Below are 18,150 nucleotides of genomic sequence, written 5' to 3' on the forward strand. Positions count from 1 at the left end.
AGTTGGTAAAGGGTGAATGTGTAGGGAGAATGCAGATTTACGTGTTAAATGAACATGAGGAGGTAGGATTACGTGGATATTATCAAAACAAACCATTGTGTCTAATAAAGAGGCAGTTTCAGGTGTAAGTTTTCTATTAATCTTTTTTCTGTACAGATCCTTTATAACACAGCGGTTGTCCTTTGCCACATGGGGCAATGGGACTCTGCACAAGAGAAGCTCATTGGGGCTGTCAGCTATTTGCCCAGCGAATCCAAAAATGCGCTGCTGGAATCAGCCTTGGACCATGTTCAGGTGAACAATTTTTGTTTGCCCATTTCTATAATTCACCACAGAAAGTCTTAGAAGGTTTATGTAGAAGATTGCAGTGGTGTCACCCAGAATATCCAGTTTTGTTTACATTGAGACTCTGTATCTTTCTTGGCTTCCCCACGCTTAACTACTTTACTAGCTGTGCTATGCAGTCGTGGGTAACACTGCTATTAGAGATATAGATAAAGTGAGTGCTCCATTACAACTTTATTCCACCTTTTTTGGTGTAAATGGCAAACAAATGATTCTCAATCAAATGCGTTTTTTTTTTTTTTTGTTTTTTTTTTAGACATCTGAATTTTAGCCATTGCGTTTTAAGGAATTAAAAGTTCTGCTTTGTCAGAGCAACAATAAAAATATTATATAATACCAAATATCAGAACTACAGTGTTATACAAAAATGTAAACACCATAATGGGGTTGATTTGCTAAAACTGGAGAGTACAAAATCTGGCAAACAAAAACCTGGAAGCTGATATATTATATCATATTTGAAAATATATAGTATCTCACAAAAGTGAGTACACCCCTCACATTTTTGTAAATGTTTTATTATATCTTTCATACCCTACATTCTTACATACCCTCTAGAATGAACATAGCCACCCTTTAACAGGTATTTGGATAACAGCAGCAAAAAAAAAATTGAGGCTAAGAGTAATAAAAGTTTTTTTTCTAGTTAACTGCTTGCCAACCGTATAGCATAGATACAGTATCTCACAAAATTAGTCCATCCCTCACATTTTTGTAACTATTTTATTATATCTTTTTATGTGACAATACTGAAGAAATTACACTTTGCTACAATGTAAAGTAGTGAGTGTACAGCTTGTATAACAGTGTAAATTTGCGGTCCCCTCAAAATTACTCCATACACAGCCATTAATGTCTAAACAGCTGGTAACAAAAGTGAGTACACCGCTAAGTGAAAATGTCAAAATTGGACCCAAAGTGTCAATATTTTGTGTGGCTACCATTATTTTCCAGCACTGCCTTAACCCTCTTGGGCATGGAGTTCACCAGAGCTTCACAGGTTGCCACTGGAGTCCTCTTCCACTCCTCCATGACAACATCACGGAGCTGGTGGATGTTAGAGACCTTGCACTCCTCCACTTTCCGTTTGAGGATGCCCCACAGATGCTTAATAGGGTTTAAGTCTGGAGACATGCTTGGCCAGTCCATCACCTTTACCCTCAGCTTCTTTAGCAAGGCAGTGGTCGTCTTGAAAATGTGTTTGGGGTCATTATCATGTTGGAATACTGCCCTGTGGCCCAGTCTCTAAAGGTAGGGGATCATGCTCTGCTTCAGTATGTCACAGTACATGTTGGCATTCATGGTTCCCTCAATGAACTGTAGCTCCCAGTGCCAGCAGCACTCATGCAGTCCCAGACCATGACATTCCCATCACCATGCTTGACTGTAGGCAAGACACACTTGTCTTTGTACTCCTCACCTGGTTGCCACCACACACGCTTGACACCCTCTAAACCAAATAAGTTTATCTTAGTCTAATCAGACCACAGGACATGGTTCCAGTAATCCATATCCTTAGTGCTTGTCTTCAGCAAACTGTTTTTAGACTTTCTTGTGCATCATCTTTAGAAGAGGCTTCCTTCTGGGATGACAACCATGCAGACCAATTTGATGCAGTGTGCGTCATATGGTCTTAGCACTGACAGGCTGACCCCCCTTCAACCTCTAGCAGCACTCATACATCTATTTCCCAAAGACAACCTCTGGATAGGACGCTGAGCACGTGCACTCAACTTCTTTGGTCGACCATGGCGAGGCCTGTTCTGAATGGAACCTGTCCTGTTAAACCGCTATATAGTCTTGGCCACCATGCTGCAGCTCAGTTTCAGGGTCTTTCCAATTTTCTTATAGCCTAGGCCCTAGGCCATCTTTATGTAGCGCAAAAATACTTTTTTTTCAGATCCTCAGAGAGTTCTTTGCCATGAGGTGCCATATTGAACTTCCAGTGACCAGTATGAGAGAGTGAGAGTAATAACACCAAATTTAACACACCTGCTCAATTGTAATACTAACGAGTCACATGACACTGGGGAGGGAAAATGGCTAATTGGGCCTAATGTGGACATTTTCACTTAGGGGTGTACTCACTTTTGTTGCCAGTGGTTTAGACAATAATGAATGTGTGCTGAGTTACTTTGAGGGGGCAGCAAATTTACACTGTTATACAGGCTGTACACTCACTACTTTACATTGTAGCAAAATGTCATTTCTTCAGTGTTGACACATGAAATTATATAATAAAATATTTACAAAAATGTGAGGGGTGTACTCACTTTTGTGAGATACTGTATTATGATATTGCATGATGTATTATGATTTTTATTTCACATTTTTTAAATATTCTTTTACCACTATAATTCAGATTTGTTCTTCCTTTTCATTTTATGTTCAAAGCCCTGACAAAGGAGTCCAATAATGTCCCAAAACATGTTGGGTAAAAAATGTTGTCTTTGATTGAGAACCATTCTTCTTCCTTTTCCTCCAGAAGAGGTTTGCCCTTTCTGGTTTGGGTGAAGGGAAGCCCCACTGTAAAGCAGGATGGCAGAAAAAGTCTGATCAGCTCCAGATGGTAGTAACCTTATGTTGTGTACACACGGGCGGACTGTTCGGCATTAAAGGTCCGATGGTTTTTCCGACGGACTTTCGACGGACTTTTGTTGGACTTTCGACGGAATTTCGAACGAACGGACTTGCCTACACACGATCACACCAAAATCCAACGGATTCATAGGTGATGACTTACGACTGGACTAAAATAAGGAAGTTGATAGCCAGTAGCCAATAGCTGCCCTAGTGTCGGTTTTCGTCTGTCGGTCTAGCATACAGGCGAGCAAATTTTTCGACCAGACTCGAGTCCGTCTGATTTTCGACCGAAAAAGTCTGCTGCAGGTCCGGTGAAGCCCACACACGGTCGGATTGTCAGACGGATTCGTCCCATCGGACCAGTCCGCCCATGTGCACACTGCATTAGAGTTACTTATCCTATAGGTGGGAGTTCTGAGCAGGATGTTCCTGCGGGTAGGGAGGCAAATGAAGAGGTTTTCTCCTATCACTTAAAGTCTCTTTAAAGCTGAATTCCAGGAATTTAGCTCCTTTGTAAAAAATGAAGGCTCACTATGAGGTAAGTCTAGCGAGGTGCATGACTCCTCCTGGGCTTAGCTCTATTATTTATATCTGATAGCTTTATAGTTCTCCTGGAAGACAGCTTTTGCTGTAGTGCCGGGAGAGCGACGCTGATCCTTCTGAGCTATGATTGTCGCTGCAGCTAATATGTCCCCTTCTCATCCTCCTGTCCAATTACAGAAGCCTTGGTAACATGTGAACACATTTACAAAATACAAAGGCTTCTTTGAATGGCTAGCAGAAGTGAAGGGTGTGCATATCTACTCGGTGTGCTTCTCTCCTCTCTAACAGCCCTGTAAAGCAATAAACCTTTCAGACATACATAGATAATAGAGATAAGCCCAGGAGAAGTCACGCAGCTCCTTGGACTTCACTTTCTACAAAGTGGCTGAATTAGTGGAATTTATCTTTAAGATTTTACACATTAGGCCCAGCAGTATTTACTAAATGCAGGCCATGATGACAGCTTCCTAGGACAAAGTCCTTATAATAACATGATTATCTTATAGTACACCTACATATGACCTAACCATGGAATATGTATTCTTACACAGAAACGTGTTTTACTCCAGCCGCTGCACGTACCAGAGACCGAGCTCTTCAGGCCAAGGAAGCAGGAAGTCGAGCAGCTAAAATCCAAAGATTTCCTGGGGAAACCAAAGGTGATCTAATCTAATGACAATGGGATGACTCAGTGTCAAATGTCAACATTCATACTTGTGGAAATAACTGGTTGGTTTGGTTCTAAGTGCACATTCCATACAATAATAAACTATGCAGTCATAAATTCAGTGGCTTTGGCAGTTAAAACATTTCTGTTACAGTATATGTATATAGTTATATAGTATAGTATATAGTTAGCTATTTGCCTGGAAATCATCTTTAACTGTTCGGCATCTAACAAAAACTGAAATATGAGTTCAGGATTGACTGACTCTATAACATATCTGATTTGTTTATTGTTTAGGTCATCTCCTCTGTAGTTCCAAATGATCAATACAGCGGATTCGAGCCTCTTCGCCCTCAGGTCAGTCTAATCTAAATTCATTTTGTTTAATTGTCCTTAAAGTGGAACTTTGGTCAGAAAATTAAGTTCTGCTAGATCACTTCAGGCTGGCCCCTAGTATAGATATGTAAAACATTAAAAAGAAGTGTCTATACTGTTTAAAATCCAGTAATCCAGCTTTGCACATGCTCAGTTGCTTTCTATTTTTAGACACTGCCACATTTGTTGAAGCTGATCTGTTGACAGCTTTAAAGCAGAGCTTTACTCATAACCACTTGATAAAAAAATAATGTTCTTTAGCAAGGAACATACATTCCACAAATATAATTATGCTACCAGAATTAGTGTGGGCTGTAAATTGCCATTTTGCTGAAGCCCAGAGCCCCTGAGCAGCAGTAAATCATAAAGCGGAATTAAACCCATATCGATTTTAATGGTTTCAAAAAACAGTTACATTCCTGGAATGTCGAAATTGCTAACTGTCACATTTGCTTGTGTCCTTAAAGTGGATGTAAACCAGATTCATGAAATTTGAGCTGGGCACATATATCTGCAGTGTTTTCTTATCTCTCTTCAAAGTACTATGTCCCATGGCTTTCTCCTGATCCATTCTTCTATTATCAGCCTGATAACTCCTTACAAGTTCTCAGACAACTAAGATAAAAGTTTTGTGTTGGGGAAGATGCTATAAATAGATTAGTATAAAACTGAACTATTCAACGAACAGAACTGAAAGTCTCTACCTATGAGGAAAGGGGGTGTGTGCCTTTCCTCCAATCAGCTGTCTTGACTGTATGACCAAACCTCAATGCAGTGCTGAACGATCTGAACTTTCTAAAGAATATATAAAGAGCTTTCTGATTCTTACTGTATTAAAGTATACAGTAAAACCTTGGTTTGAGAGTAACTTGGTTTGAGAGCATTTTGCAAGACAAGCAAAAGTTTTAAATACATTTTTACTTGATATACAAGCGATGTCTTGATATACAAGTAGCGTCATGAGTATAAAAGACAAGAGAGGCACCTCTAAGTGTAGCAATATGGTTACAGTTAACCACTTGCCGACCAGCCACTGTCATTATGCTGCGGCAGGTCGGCACGATCCCACGAACCGTCGTAGCTGTACATCGGCTCCTTTAAGCGGGATAGCAGGTGTGCGTGCGTGCGCCCGCTGTACTGTTGGGGTGCTAATGCTCGTGACCAGCGGTTGCGATGACCGCCAGCCACGTGCAATCACGGGCACCAGAGGCAGAACAGGGACGTGTGTGTGTAAACACACAAATCCCTGTTCTGTGAGGAGAGGAGATGCAGATCGTGAGTTCCTAATAGCTAGGAATCATGATCTGTCATCTCCTATAGTCAGTCCCCTCCCCCTACAGTTAGAACACACACCAGGGAACACAGTTAACCCCTTGATCGCCCCCTAGTGTTAACCCCTTCCCTGCCAGTGACGTTCATACAGTTATCAGTGCATTTTTATAGCACTGATCGCTGTATAATTGTCAATCATCCCAAAAATGTGTCAAAAGTGTCTGATGTGTCCGCCATAATGTCGCAGTCCCGATAAAAATCGCAGATCGCCGCCATTACTAGTAAAAAAAAACAATAATAAAAATGCCATAAATCTATCCCCTATTTTGTAGACGCTATAACTTTTGCGCAAACCAATCAATATACGCTTATTGCGATTTTTATTACCAAATATATGTAGAAGAATACATATCGGCCTAAACTGAGAAAAAAATTAGCTTTTTTTTTAAAACAATTGGGGATATTTACTATAGCAAAAAGTACAAAATATTGTGTTTTTTTTTTCAAAATTGTCGCACTTTTTTGTTTATAGCGCAAAAATAAAAACCACAGAGGTGATCAAATACCACCAAAAGAAAGCTCTATTTGTGGGAAAAAAAGGACGTAAATTTTGTTTGGGTACAACGTCGCGCGACTGCGCAATGGCCAGTTAAAGCGACGCAGTGCCATATCGCAAAAAATGGCCTGGTCATTGAGAAGCTAAATTTTCCGGGACTGAAGTGGTTAATGAAGGTACAACATTTAGCAAGTCCCATGGTTGATAATTAGAACAGGCACATTTAAGTATACAGGCATCCGGGGTAAAGATGTCCACATAGACCGTCCTCCGCACCGCCATCAACGTCATCCCTTCCACGATGCACTCTATGAGCACGTCAAGCCTCGCTTTCAGATCGCTCTACTGCAGGGATGCCTGCATACTTAGATGTGCCTCTTTTAATCATCAACCATGTGAGTTGCTATATGTTGTACCTTCATTAAATGTAACCATACTGCTACACTTGGAGGCGCCTCTCTTCTCTTTTATACTCTGTAGCTCCTGCTAGATTTTGCTTCTAACCCCCTTGTGGAGGCTTCCATTTGTGGAAGGACATTTTATGGTTACACAACCTCACATTGCTATAATCTTTTTATATGTACTATAAACTGAAGGACTTATGAATAAATGGTTGCCAAACGAATCATCTGAGTTTCCATTATTTCTTATGGGGAAGATTGCTTTGATATACAAGTGCTTTGGATTACAAGCATCCTGTAAAATAATAGTAAAGATGATGACAGCAGATATGCATGTACAACTTATGTAGGGAGATTTGTTTCATCCCTGTGTATCATCTGAGGTTGTTCATTTCACTGGGTATATGTAAGGGTTTACATCTACTTTAACCACCTCAATACAGGGCACTTTCACCCCCTTCCTGCCCAAGCCATTTTTCAGTTTTCAGCGCTGTCGCACTTTGAATGACAATTGCGCGGTCATGTTACACTGCACCCTAATGAAATTTTTATCATTTTTTCCCCACAAATAGAGCTTTCTTTTGGTGGTATTTGATCACCTCTGCAGTTTTTACTTTTTGCGCTATAAACAAAAGAAGAGGGACAATTTTGAAAAAACACAATATTTTTTACTTTTTGCTATAATAAATATCCAATTTTTTTTTTTTTTTAACAAATTTTTTCCTCAGTTTAGGCCATTATGTATTCTTCTACATATTTTTGGTAAAAAAAAATTGCGATAAGCGTATATTGATTGGTTTGCGCAAAAGTTATAGCGTCTACAAAATAGGGGATAGATTTATAGCATTTTTATTATTTATTTATTTTTTACTAGTAATGGCGGCGATCTGCGATTTTTATTGTGACTGCAATATTGCGCCGGACACATCGGACACTTTTGACACATTTTTGGGACCATTCACATTTATACAGCGATCAATGCTATAAAATTGCATTGATTACTGTGTAAATGTGACTGGCAGGGAAGGGGTTAACACTAGGGGGCGCTCGAGGGGTTAATGTATGACCTAAGGAGGTGATTCTAACTGTGGGGGGAGGGGACTGACTGGGGGAGGTGACCGATCGGTGTCCCTATGCACAAGGGACACGCCATCGGTCTCCTCTCCTCTCTGACAGGACGTGGATCTGTGTTTACATGCACAGATCCACGCTCCTGCTCGGTTACCCGGCAATCGCGGATGCCCGGTGGACATCGCGGCCGCTGGGCACGCACACGAGGTCCCGAGCGACGCCGCCGGCGGCGCGCGCGCGCCCCCTAGTGGCTCGGGAGGGCGAGGACGTCATATGACGTCCTCCCAGAACAACAGAAGCCTCGTCCCGCCGTCATATGACGGTGGGCGGTGGCTTAGTGGTTAACCATACTATCAAAACCATCCAATGGCTGTTGTCATAACTGATCACATGTGCAGCACCATGGCAGTCGCAGATCAAACAGAAGCACCTTCATTGGCTGTAAAGGATAGGCGGGGTTTTCTCATCATAGTGTAAACTGCTGTACAAGATTTTTTTTGGAGACTATAGGGAATTATTTATGTTGGAATTCCAGTTAAAACTTCTTTTTTTGTTTTAAATAGAGTCTGGAAGGGTTAGAATCTCTGTCAGGTTTTTCTTAGCAGTGTTAAATTAGTCGATTAAAACGACTAAAACATTTTAGTTGACTAAATGAATACTATTTTAGTTGACTAAAAAACGACTAAAACGAAAACAATTGAGATGACTAAAATACGACTAAAACTAAAAGCCATTTTAGGCAAAAGACTAAAATGAGACTAAAACTAAAATGCCATTTTAGTCAAAAGACTATGACTAAAACTAAATTGCAATTACTGAAATGTACTGGAGATTTAGTCGACTAAATACGACTAAAACTAAAACAATTGCAGAAGACTAAAAAGGGACTAAAATTAAAATGCCATTTTAGTCCTAAGACTAAAATTAACACTGTTTCTTAGCATATTTTTTTTATAAGATTTTAAGTGGCAGTAAAGGCAAACATCTTTTTTTTTTTTTTTTTTTACCTTAATGCGTTCTCTGAATTAGGGTAAAAAAAACCTCATAACGTCAGCTCCCCCCCCCCCCCAGCCCCCCTTAAATACTTACTTGAGAAAAAAATTGCCATCACTTTAAACCTAGCCTGTGCAGATATTTCAGATGATACTAATGTTACAAAAAACACATGCTATGTGTTTACTTTAGGGCACATGGGCAGAAAGAATACCGCTTTTAGAGGGATGTTTCTGTTTGTTTTTTTGTTTTTTTTAATGGTTTTATTAGACATTGTGGTGTTTAGATTCATGTTTTAGAGCAGCGTTTAGGTGCATAAAAAATGCCCTCAATCTGCGCTCAAAGAGACTGGCGTAATTTACGCATATATTCGCACATATAAGCATACTTTAGATCTAGTGGCTAGAAAAAATCAATATTGTAGCCATTAGAATTAAATTACCTGCATACTCCTTGCGTGCATGAATGTGTTAAATAAATGCATCAGTGTGTCTAAATATGCACCAGACCAATCATTTTTTTTTAAAAAAAGCGTAAATGGGATTATTTGAAAATGTCCATGTGCATGCAGCCTTAAGCTAAAATTTAAGTATGGCAAACTTTACGTAGTTACATTTTCCAACTTGGACCAATGTAAGTATACCTGTGGGATCCCTGTGGAAGCTGGAAATCACTGTATTGGGCACCACTCCTACAGTCATCTCCACAAGCTTCCAGGTCCAATGCCAAGCAGTTGCCCTGCTGCATTGCGAACACAGGAGGTTATTCACTCGGCACAGGTGCCTTTCAGAGAGCACGTTGCGTTTGAAGTGGAGATTGTGACATTATCACCCTGCCTCTTCACCTCATCCAATCAGAGAATGCTTTGCAGTGATTTACAGCTTCCATAGGGATCCCATTGGTATGGTACATAACTATGTTGGTTCAAGTTGGACCAATATAACCGTAAAAATTGCCATACGGAAACATCAGCTTTAAACAGATAATATTTTTTTTTTTGTGCATATACTTTTTGTAGATTGGCTATGTCATACTGTACAACATAGTGAGTAGAACAAGAACAGTTATTAGTAATAACCAAATGAGCCAATAAATACCAGATAGTAGTGTTTTTTTTTCATCCTATCTGCTGACCATACCATTTGTCACATCCTGTTTATTGCCATGTTTTTTTTTTCCATCTAATGGTATTTAAGCCATCTGATGGGTTGTGCTTTCTGTTTCTTCACCATTGTGGGTGCTTATGTAGATTTACTTTTACTGACTTTCAGATTGTATGTCCTTCCTCTACCTCTTGGTCTCCATTAAAAAAATCTCAAGTCTGCCCTGGTTACTTTTTAGTTTTTCCATAGAGTACCAAGGTGTATAACAGAACAGACCTATGATTTTCTTTAATTGTTTTTGGAATAATTTGACCACTAAGACTAAGTTTTAAATAATCAGGTGGTGAGTAAGTCTTTGAATGGGATTTACTGAAATTTGGTGCAGATAACCAATCAGTTTCTAGGTTTTATTTTCAGTTCAAGTTAGAAGCTGATTGGTTACTATGCACAGCTGCACCAGATTCTGTGTGCATCGGTTTTAGTAAATCTCCCCCTATGTGTTGGATCATGTTTGGTTTGTCTAATAGCATGGCCTGTGTAGCAGCGATTCTCTGTCTGTTTTTTTCTTTTTAATCTGTGACACCATTGAGTGGGTTTTATTTCACTTCCTGTGTAGACTCTGGGACAAGAAGTGAGCATAATCTCTCTAATCGGGACACGGATAGCAATAACATTTTTTGTTTTGAATTGGATAGGCAAAGGTTCATTCCTTTGTAAGGTTATTGTTGCTTTGTTCCCTTTGGGCAGATTCCTCTTATTTCCTGTGTGCACACAGTTATGGGAAGTAATGTAAACTTGATCCAGCAGGGATGCAAACAGGAAAAACTCAAATAATCTGGGCTAGAGTTACACTTTAAAAGTATAACTAGTATCTCTGGATTGTTTATTGTAATATAGTCTATAACTTTGATTTTCTCCCTTACAGAAGCCTGGATTTTATGAGCCTTGTCAAGGAGCCATTCAGTGAGTTCTTGTTTAGTTCTTCCAATGTAAGGTTAATTATCATTGTCCAATACAAACCATAGGAATCCCACTATAAAGGCCTCCATCAAGGCCTTGACTATTCCAGGTCCATTGTCAATACCTGTTGAGTGTGGTTGCACTGGGTGGAAAAAATTATGGGGCCTATTTAATAATGTTTTCAGCAAAAATGTGTGAATTTTTCACATAAAATTCAATTAAGAAACATTGATACATAGATCCTTGTTTGCCTCCAGTTATAAAACTACAGAATAACATGACTTTTTTCAGCAAGAATGCGAGAGAACGTAGTCCCGGTACCTCCATCACTGAATACATGCAAGGGGTGCTGGGGTGTCCTGAAGGGTCTACTGATACTGGTTGCTGGGGATCTATTTTAGCTGGAGGGGACCCATTTTTGCACAGGGGTTCTATAGTTGCTAGGGAAGTCTATTGTTACTGGTGGGGGATCTATTATTGCTGGGGAAGTCTATTGTTACTAGTGGGGCATCTATTGTTGCTGGGGGTGGGTCTTAGGTTGCTAGGGGGTCAGTTGTTCCTGGGAGAGATCGACGGTTGTTGTATATGTTTTGCTTGGGAATATTTTGCTGCAGGTGGTCAATTTGTTGTTTTTTTGCGGGATATATTGTTGCTGGAGATTTTATTGTTGTTGCTGGCTGCAGGTGATCTATTTTACTGTTTTTCTTGTTAACATACAAATTATTTGGTACCATAAAAACCCCTTTCACACTGCCAGCGTTTTTCAGACGCTACAGCGCTGAAAATAGCGCCTGTATAGCACCTGAAAAAAGCGGCTATATTCACTCCAGTGTGAAAGCCTGAGGGCTTTCACACTGGAGCGGTGCGCTGGCAGGGCGTCACAAAAAGTCCTGCCAGCAGCTTCTTTGGAGCGGTGAAGGAGCGGTGAACTCACCGCTCCTCCATCGCTGCTTCCCATTGAAATCATTGGGGCAGCGCTGCGACACCACCGGCAAAACGCCGCTCCGGCAGCGTTTTGCAGGCGGATTTAACCCCTTTTCGGCCGCTAAAACGATGGTAAAGTGGCGCTAAAAATAGCGCTGCTTTACCGCCGATGCCCCCCCGTGGCTCGGTGTGAAAGCCGTCAAAATGATACTTGGTTCTGTATTCTCTATAAAGTACTGGGAGGTGGGCAGGGGGTGGGACCAGGAAACGGTCCTTGGTGGTGGGTAGGGGCGGAGGTGACTCATAAAGAGGAAGTTTGTGCACCTATTCTTTGAGGAAAAAAAGCCCTGCATAATAATAATGTACATGTAAAAACACTTTTTTTTACACAACTCATCACATTAGCGTAATAAATACATGTATACACTTATTGCCTCCTCTATAACCTCTGACATCACTTTAAATTGTCCTATTTTATATCTGCAAAGCAGAACACAAAACAAGGAAAAAATGGATTTTATAGGTGCTACCTCTAAGGAAATAACATAGCACATTCAAATACTCATAAAAGTGTTTATGGACATATCATGTCTATTCTATAATACATATTATACACAGGTATAGAATACCTCTGATTACTTGCCCAAAAATGTTCAAGACATTTCAATACACATAATTAAAACAAATATCAATACAGTATAACAGCAGCAATCATTAATATTCCATTTGAGCAAGATCAAGACTCGATGGGTTTAGCAACTATCTTCTTTAGGAGTTCAAACGTAATGTTAAATATTTTTTTGAATTACATATTATTCAACAGTACCTCTGGACTCCCGATGAAGCTAGTTGTGAAACGTGTCAAGCAGTGGCAGCTAGTGCTATATATTTTTTTCGGAGGGGCTGCAATACGTACGACCCTACCCCTGGCGGTCGGTTGGGTCTCCTGCAATCCCCCCCCGGTCAGTTGGCTGGTCCCTGCACTTACCCCCATTTAGGTCGCGGGCTTCCTCTGGGCGGCGGCTTCACCCTGTGTCTTCTCCTTCCTCTGCTTCACGGCGGCACGGCTTCCCCTGTGTCTCCTCCTCGGCAGCCAATAGGATCACTTCTCCTCTTGGCCATTTGGGTCTCTGGACCCGCTTCCTGAGCTGGGAGGAGAATCAGGAAGACAATAGCAAATATTGATTCTCTATTGTCACACAACTGGGTGGGCTCGGGGTGTAGTGCTCTGCGCCCCGAGTCCACCCTTTTTTGAAGCCAATTAGAGCCTCAGACTCTAATCACATGCTTCTAAGTAAAAAAAAAAAACCCCCATTGGAATCCATGCATCCGGCGCCCAGCACGTAAATTAGGGGCCGGGCGCATGGATTAGGGGGGCGGCGCCCCAGCGCCTTGTATGGATGGGCCCCCGCTGGTGTCAAGTCTTGATCTTGCCTGAATGGAAATTTAATGCTTGATGCTGTAATGCTGTATTGATATTTATTTTAATCATGTGTAGTGAAATGTAGTAATCAGAGGTTTTCTATACCTGTGTATAATATGTATTACACACTAGGCATGGTATATAACCAGCTATAAGCGTTTTTAATGTAAATTTATTTTTAAAAATAGTTGTCAATAAACACTTTTTATCAATATTTCAATGTGTTTTGCTGTTTCCTTGGAGTTTGAACCTATAAAATCCCTTTGCTGATGTTTGTACATGAAAGCAAAAAATTTTATATCTAATAGACAAATACTGTTCTGTATCCAGTGGAGTGAAGGACTGGTCCACATTTTTGTTTGCATGCGATTCAAAATATGAAAAACCAAATATTTAAAAAAATATATATTAAAAACCAAGGTCTGATAGAATATCTGTGATCAAATGACCCAATTCTGTATTTAGCCACTTAGCACAAATCGCCATCTTTGTAGCTGCCATAACCCCAGTATTTTCAACAACGGCAAGCGGCACTCTTTCAGATATAAGTGGTCTCCGCGGCAGATTTGCCGTAAGATCACTTATATCGGGGGCGGGAGAGGCTGCCCCCTTTCGCCACGTTTTTGGTCATCGGTCAGCGGAGACAATCGCGTCCTTCCCCCTGACAAGCATGTAGCTGAGTGAGGGAAACATGGCCCCCGCTCGGCTCCATAACATTGAATGGCACAAGCGACGTCAATTGTCACTTCTGCCCAATGGTCTTAAAGGGGAAATTTTATTTTTGTTTGCAAAAAAAAAAAAAAATTACATTTAATTGTTTTTTTTTTTTTTTTATTGCATTTTAGTGTAAATTTTAGATCTGTGGTCTTTTTGACCCCAGATCTCACATTTAAGAGGTCCTGTCATGCTTTTTTTTCTATTACAAGGGATGTCTACATTCCTTGTAATAGGAATAAAAGTGACCCAAATTTATTTTTTAAAAGTACAGTGTAAAAATAAAAAAATAAAAAGTAAGATTAATAAGAAAAAAAAAAGTTTAAAGCGCCCAAGCGCCCTGTCCCGCCGAGCTCGCAGGCAGAAGTGATTGCATACGTAAGTCGCGCCCGCATAAAAACGGTGTTCAAACTACACATGTGAGGTATCGCTGTGATCGTTAGAGTGAGAGCAATCATTTTAGCACTAGACCTCCTCTCTAACTCTAAACATGTAACCTGTAGAAATTTTAAAAACATCGCCTATAGAGATTTTTAAGGGTCAAAGTTTGTCTCCATTCCACGAGCAGGCGCAATTTTGAAGCATGATATGTTGGGTATCAATTTACTCAGCGTAACATTATCTTTCACAATATAAAAAAAAAATAGGCTAACTTTACTGTTGTCTTATTTTTTAAGTAAAAAAAACTGTAATTTTTCCAAAAAAATTGCGCTTGTAAGACCGCTGCGCAAATACGGTGTGACATATAGTATTGCAACGACCACCATTTTATTCTCTAGGGTGTCTTAAAAAAAGATATATAATGTTTGGGGGTTCTAAGTAATTTTCTAGCAAAAAAAACGATTTTAACTTGTAAACACTAAGCGTCAAAAAGAGGCTGGGTCCTTAAGTAGTTAATAAGTGTGGCTTTCCTATTACTGTGCTTAGGGCAGTGTTTCTCAACTCCAGTCCTCAAGGCACCCCAACAGGTCATGTTTTCAGGCTGTCCATTATTTTGCACAGGTGATTTGATCAGTTTCACTGCCTTAGTAATTACCACAGCCGTTTCATCTGAGGGAAATCCTGAAAACATGACCTATTGAGGCGCCTTGAGGACTGGAGTTGAGAAACACTGGCTTAGGGACTCAGCAAACTTCTAAAACGCCGAATGCATTAACATTCTGTAACCCCAACAGAGGCCGTGAGGCTGGATATCATCGTGTTTTAGTCCATTATTACCCAGAAAATTCCGGGGAGGTGACTGTGAAAGCCAACAGCATTGTATACATCCTGAATAAAGATGGGGACTGGGCTACTGCCATCCACGACGGTCAAGTAAGTAAAGAAAAAATATAATGGGACTTTGTGTTGACACAAGACCAGTATGGACCCAGAATTAGATTTATTTTTTCATGTTGTTTGCATGCATGCTAAGTACTGAGTAAGTGTAACCCTTAGGAGTGTTACCTCTCTCTCAGATCACAGTACTTCCCCTAAGAGTGCTTTAATCTTTTTTTTCTAAACAGACAGAACCATCTTTATTTAGGCATCATCCAAAGTCCACATGAACTTCCTGGACTGAGATGATTCAGAGATGAATGGAGCATATAAATTCTGGTGCCTGTGCAGTTTTTGGCTGTGTTTATAAATGTCTGGTACAGATCTGCCTCCTCCTGCAGTCTCACCTTGTTAGTTGCTGCACATTTACAGTGAGCGATCACTGTGGGGGGGGGGGTGACTGAGGAAATGCCTCTTGGTGCAGCAGGCGTATGTCATCGTCTTATCCTGGGCAGGGAATTGATTGAAGCTGGAGGGTTTTTCAATAAGAGAAGATTCAGCCTGTTGCTGCATATTGTGAGAGGTCAGGGATATAGACAAGGCATTCAGCAGTTTCCAGCTGTGTATATGCGTGCGTATATATATCTTCATCATTTTTTGTTGTCTCTTACAGAAAATCCTCATTCCCACCAATTTTCTGGAACCAATAAATGCTCCTAAAGCTGATATGACGGTAATTAATTTACAGTTTTATTTGACGTGCACAGTTCTAACATAGATCAAGAATGCTTGATTGCACAAGTGTATTAAAAGATAAGTCCACCCAAATAAAATTTTAGTACAAAACACAAACCATACACCGCTCAGGCTATCGAGGTGCAATGTCTCTCCAGGTGCTGGCCCCGGCTCACCACTGTTTGCTGAAGTATGTAGAAAGAAGAAAGTGGCCACACACTGGAATGAGATGTTAGCATGAAAGAAATCTTTATTGTTGTATGCCAGACAGACAACACAGGACCAATGTTAATGTTTCACACGGATATACCGTGCTTGCTCACAACATTGGTATGACTTCAGTATCGGTAGTTTATAGGGTACACCCTTATCGAGCCGCACCCAAAACAACCCATGTCAAAGAAACAGCTGATACACATGAACAATCAGACATATGGGTTAAAAGCATTTTATAATCTAACTATTGAAAGAACACATAGAGAATTATGGATGCTGTACACCCCAATAGTGTAGCAAGAAACATTGGAAAATCCCAGGGTTTTTTTAGCAGCGAAAATAATATATCAATATCATTATAAAAAAGTATTTATTGTACAAATATTTAAATCACACAAAAATTTCTTAAAATATGACCTCTGGTTACAAACATCCTCAGTTTGGCCCATTGGCCATAGCGACAATAATACAGGCAGGTACACAGAATGAACGTATTGATCCTGCCCAAAAAAATGCCCCAACACGTTTCGACCAAATAAGCCATAGTCTTTTTGCAGGGGGACTGTATTGTCTATATTCAAAAACATATAATTTAGATATCAAGGCAAATGTCATCAGTGAGTCTGTATGGACCCACGCCATATATAAATACCTTCTACAGATGGAAGACAGGGCTTGAAAACCAGAGAATAAAAGAACGCCCAAGATCCTTCTTAGGATGTGAACCAGGTCTTAGTGAAGGACCCAGTCAAATTTTGTTTGTATAGAAATTTTAAAAACAAAGTTTGCAACACCTACATTTTTGCAATTAAAACACAGTGAAAACAAAAAAAACAAAGAGAAACTTAATTAAAATATGAATGCAACTTATAGACTAGACTCCAGGCAAATATTAAGAAAATAGGCTTTAATAAAGGTATGTTTTTCAATAACAAAAAACAGTTAAGGTGCATTGCTAGGCAATACCTTTTATACGTATTGGATAGAGCAAGGAAGGGTTAAACCCTATGACAATTTTTTTTATTGTTGTCCGCATTGGAGAGATCCACCCCCTATGTGTACGGATGACCATTGTCATCTAGAAAGAAAGTGAGTGGAAATTCAAAATGTTAGAGTTGGCTCTATATGGTAGAAAAAAAATCTCCCAATGGGGACACCTGTTCCAGGGACAACAGTATAAGGGTAAGTCCCCCACTTTGAGAGATTTCCTCTAAAGCTGGACATACACTTTTCAAATTTTAGCCAGTTCCTGAGGAAATTCGCTTAGACCCCTTTCACACTGCCAGCGCGGTCGCATTAGCAGTAAAGTGCCGCTAGTTTTAGAGCCGCTTTACCTCTGTTATAGCGGCGCTTTTAGGCCGCTAGTAGGGCGCTTTTAAAGCCGCTAGTGGCCCGAGGAAAGGGTTAAAACCGCCCACAAAGCTCCGCTGCCAATGCGCTTTGCAGGCGCTTCGGCAGCGCTGCCCATTGATTTCAATGGTAGGGGTGGTTTAGTAGCGGTGTAGGATTTTTTTTTTTTTTTCGGTCCTGCAAGCGCTCTGCCCCAGTGTGAAAGCACTCAGGCTTTCACACTGGGGAGGCTTGAGAGTCAGTTTTCAGGCACTATTTTTAGCGCTAAAACGCCTGAAAAGCACCTTCAGTGTGAAAGGGGTCTTAGTGGGTGACCCTGTCGGCTGCCTCCCATCAAACAACCCTCAGTTGAAAAATCAAAGAAGCTGGTCAGAAAATTGTTGTCTGAAAAGTGTGCCATTCCAATCAGATGCAGCCAGTGGCGTAGCGTGGGGGGTGCAGGGGGTGCCGTGGCCCCCCGATATTTAGGGGGGCGCCAGTATGTGTCACTGGCTGCCTCCTCCTAATTTCTAATTCTGTGTCCCCGGGCTCCGGCCGCCATGTTAAGTGTCCCGCGCCCTGTGATTGGGTGTATGGGGGTCATGTGAGGCGTAGGGCTGGCCTGTCCTCGATAGCTCCTGAAGTCCCGCCTCCGCACATGACCCCCCATACGCCCAATCACA

The 18,150-nt window shown here is 40.7% G+C and overlaps 1 protein-coding gene across 3 annotated transcripts in view; it reads left to right on the plus strand.

Moving 5' to 3' along the window:
- The window catches only part of NOXA1 (NADPH oxidase activator 1), a 59,576-nt gene that overhangs the window by 25,844 nt on the left and 15,582 nt on the right, over positions 1-18,150 (plus strand). For all 3 annotated transcript variants that reach the window (XM_073599977.1, XM_073599979.1, XM_073599978.1), the window contains exons 4-9: positions 157-294; positions 4,023-4,130; positions 4,436-4,495; positions 10,835-10,872; positions 15,106-15,244; positions 15,861-15,920. In XM_073599977.1, the coding sequence (XP_073456078.1) occupies positions 157-294; positions 4,023-4,130; positions 4,436-4,495; positions 10,835-10,872; positions 15,106-15,244; positions 15,861-15,920 (543 nt within the window). The remainder of the gene's footprint in view (positions 1-156; positions 295-4,022; positions 4,131-4,435; positions 4,496-10,834; positions 10,873-15,105; positions 15,245-15,860; positions 15,921-18,150) is intronic.

Source organism: Aquarana catesbeiana, linkage group LG09, assembly GCF_042186555.1.
Source record: "Aquarana catesbeiana isolate 2022-GZ linkage group LG09, ASM4218655v1, whole genome shotgun sequence".
Taxonomy (NCBI): Eukaryota; Metazoa; Chordata; class Amphibia; order Anura; family Ranidae; genus Aquarana; species Aquarana catesbeiana.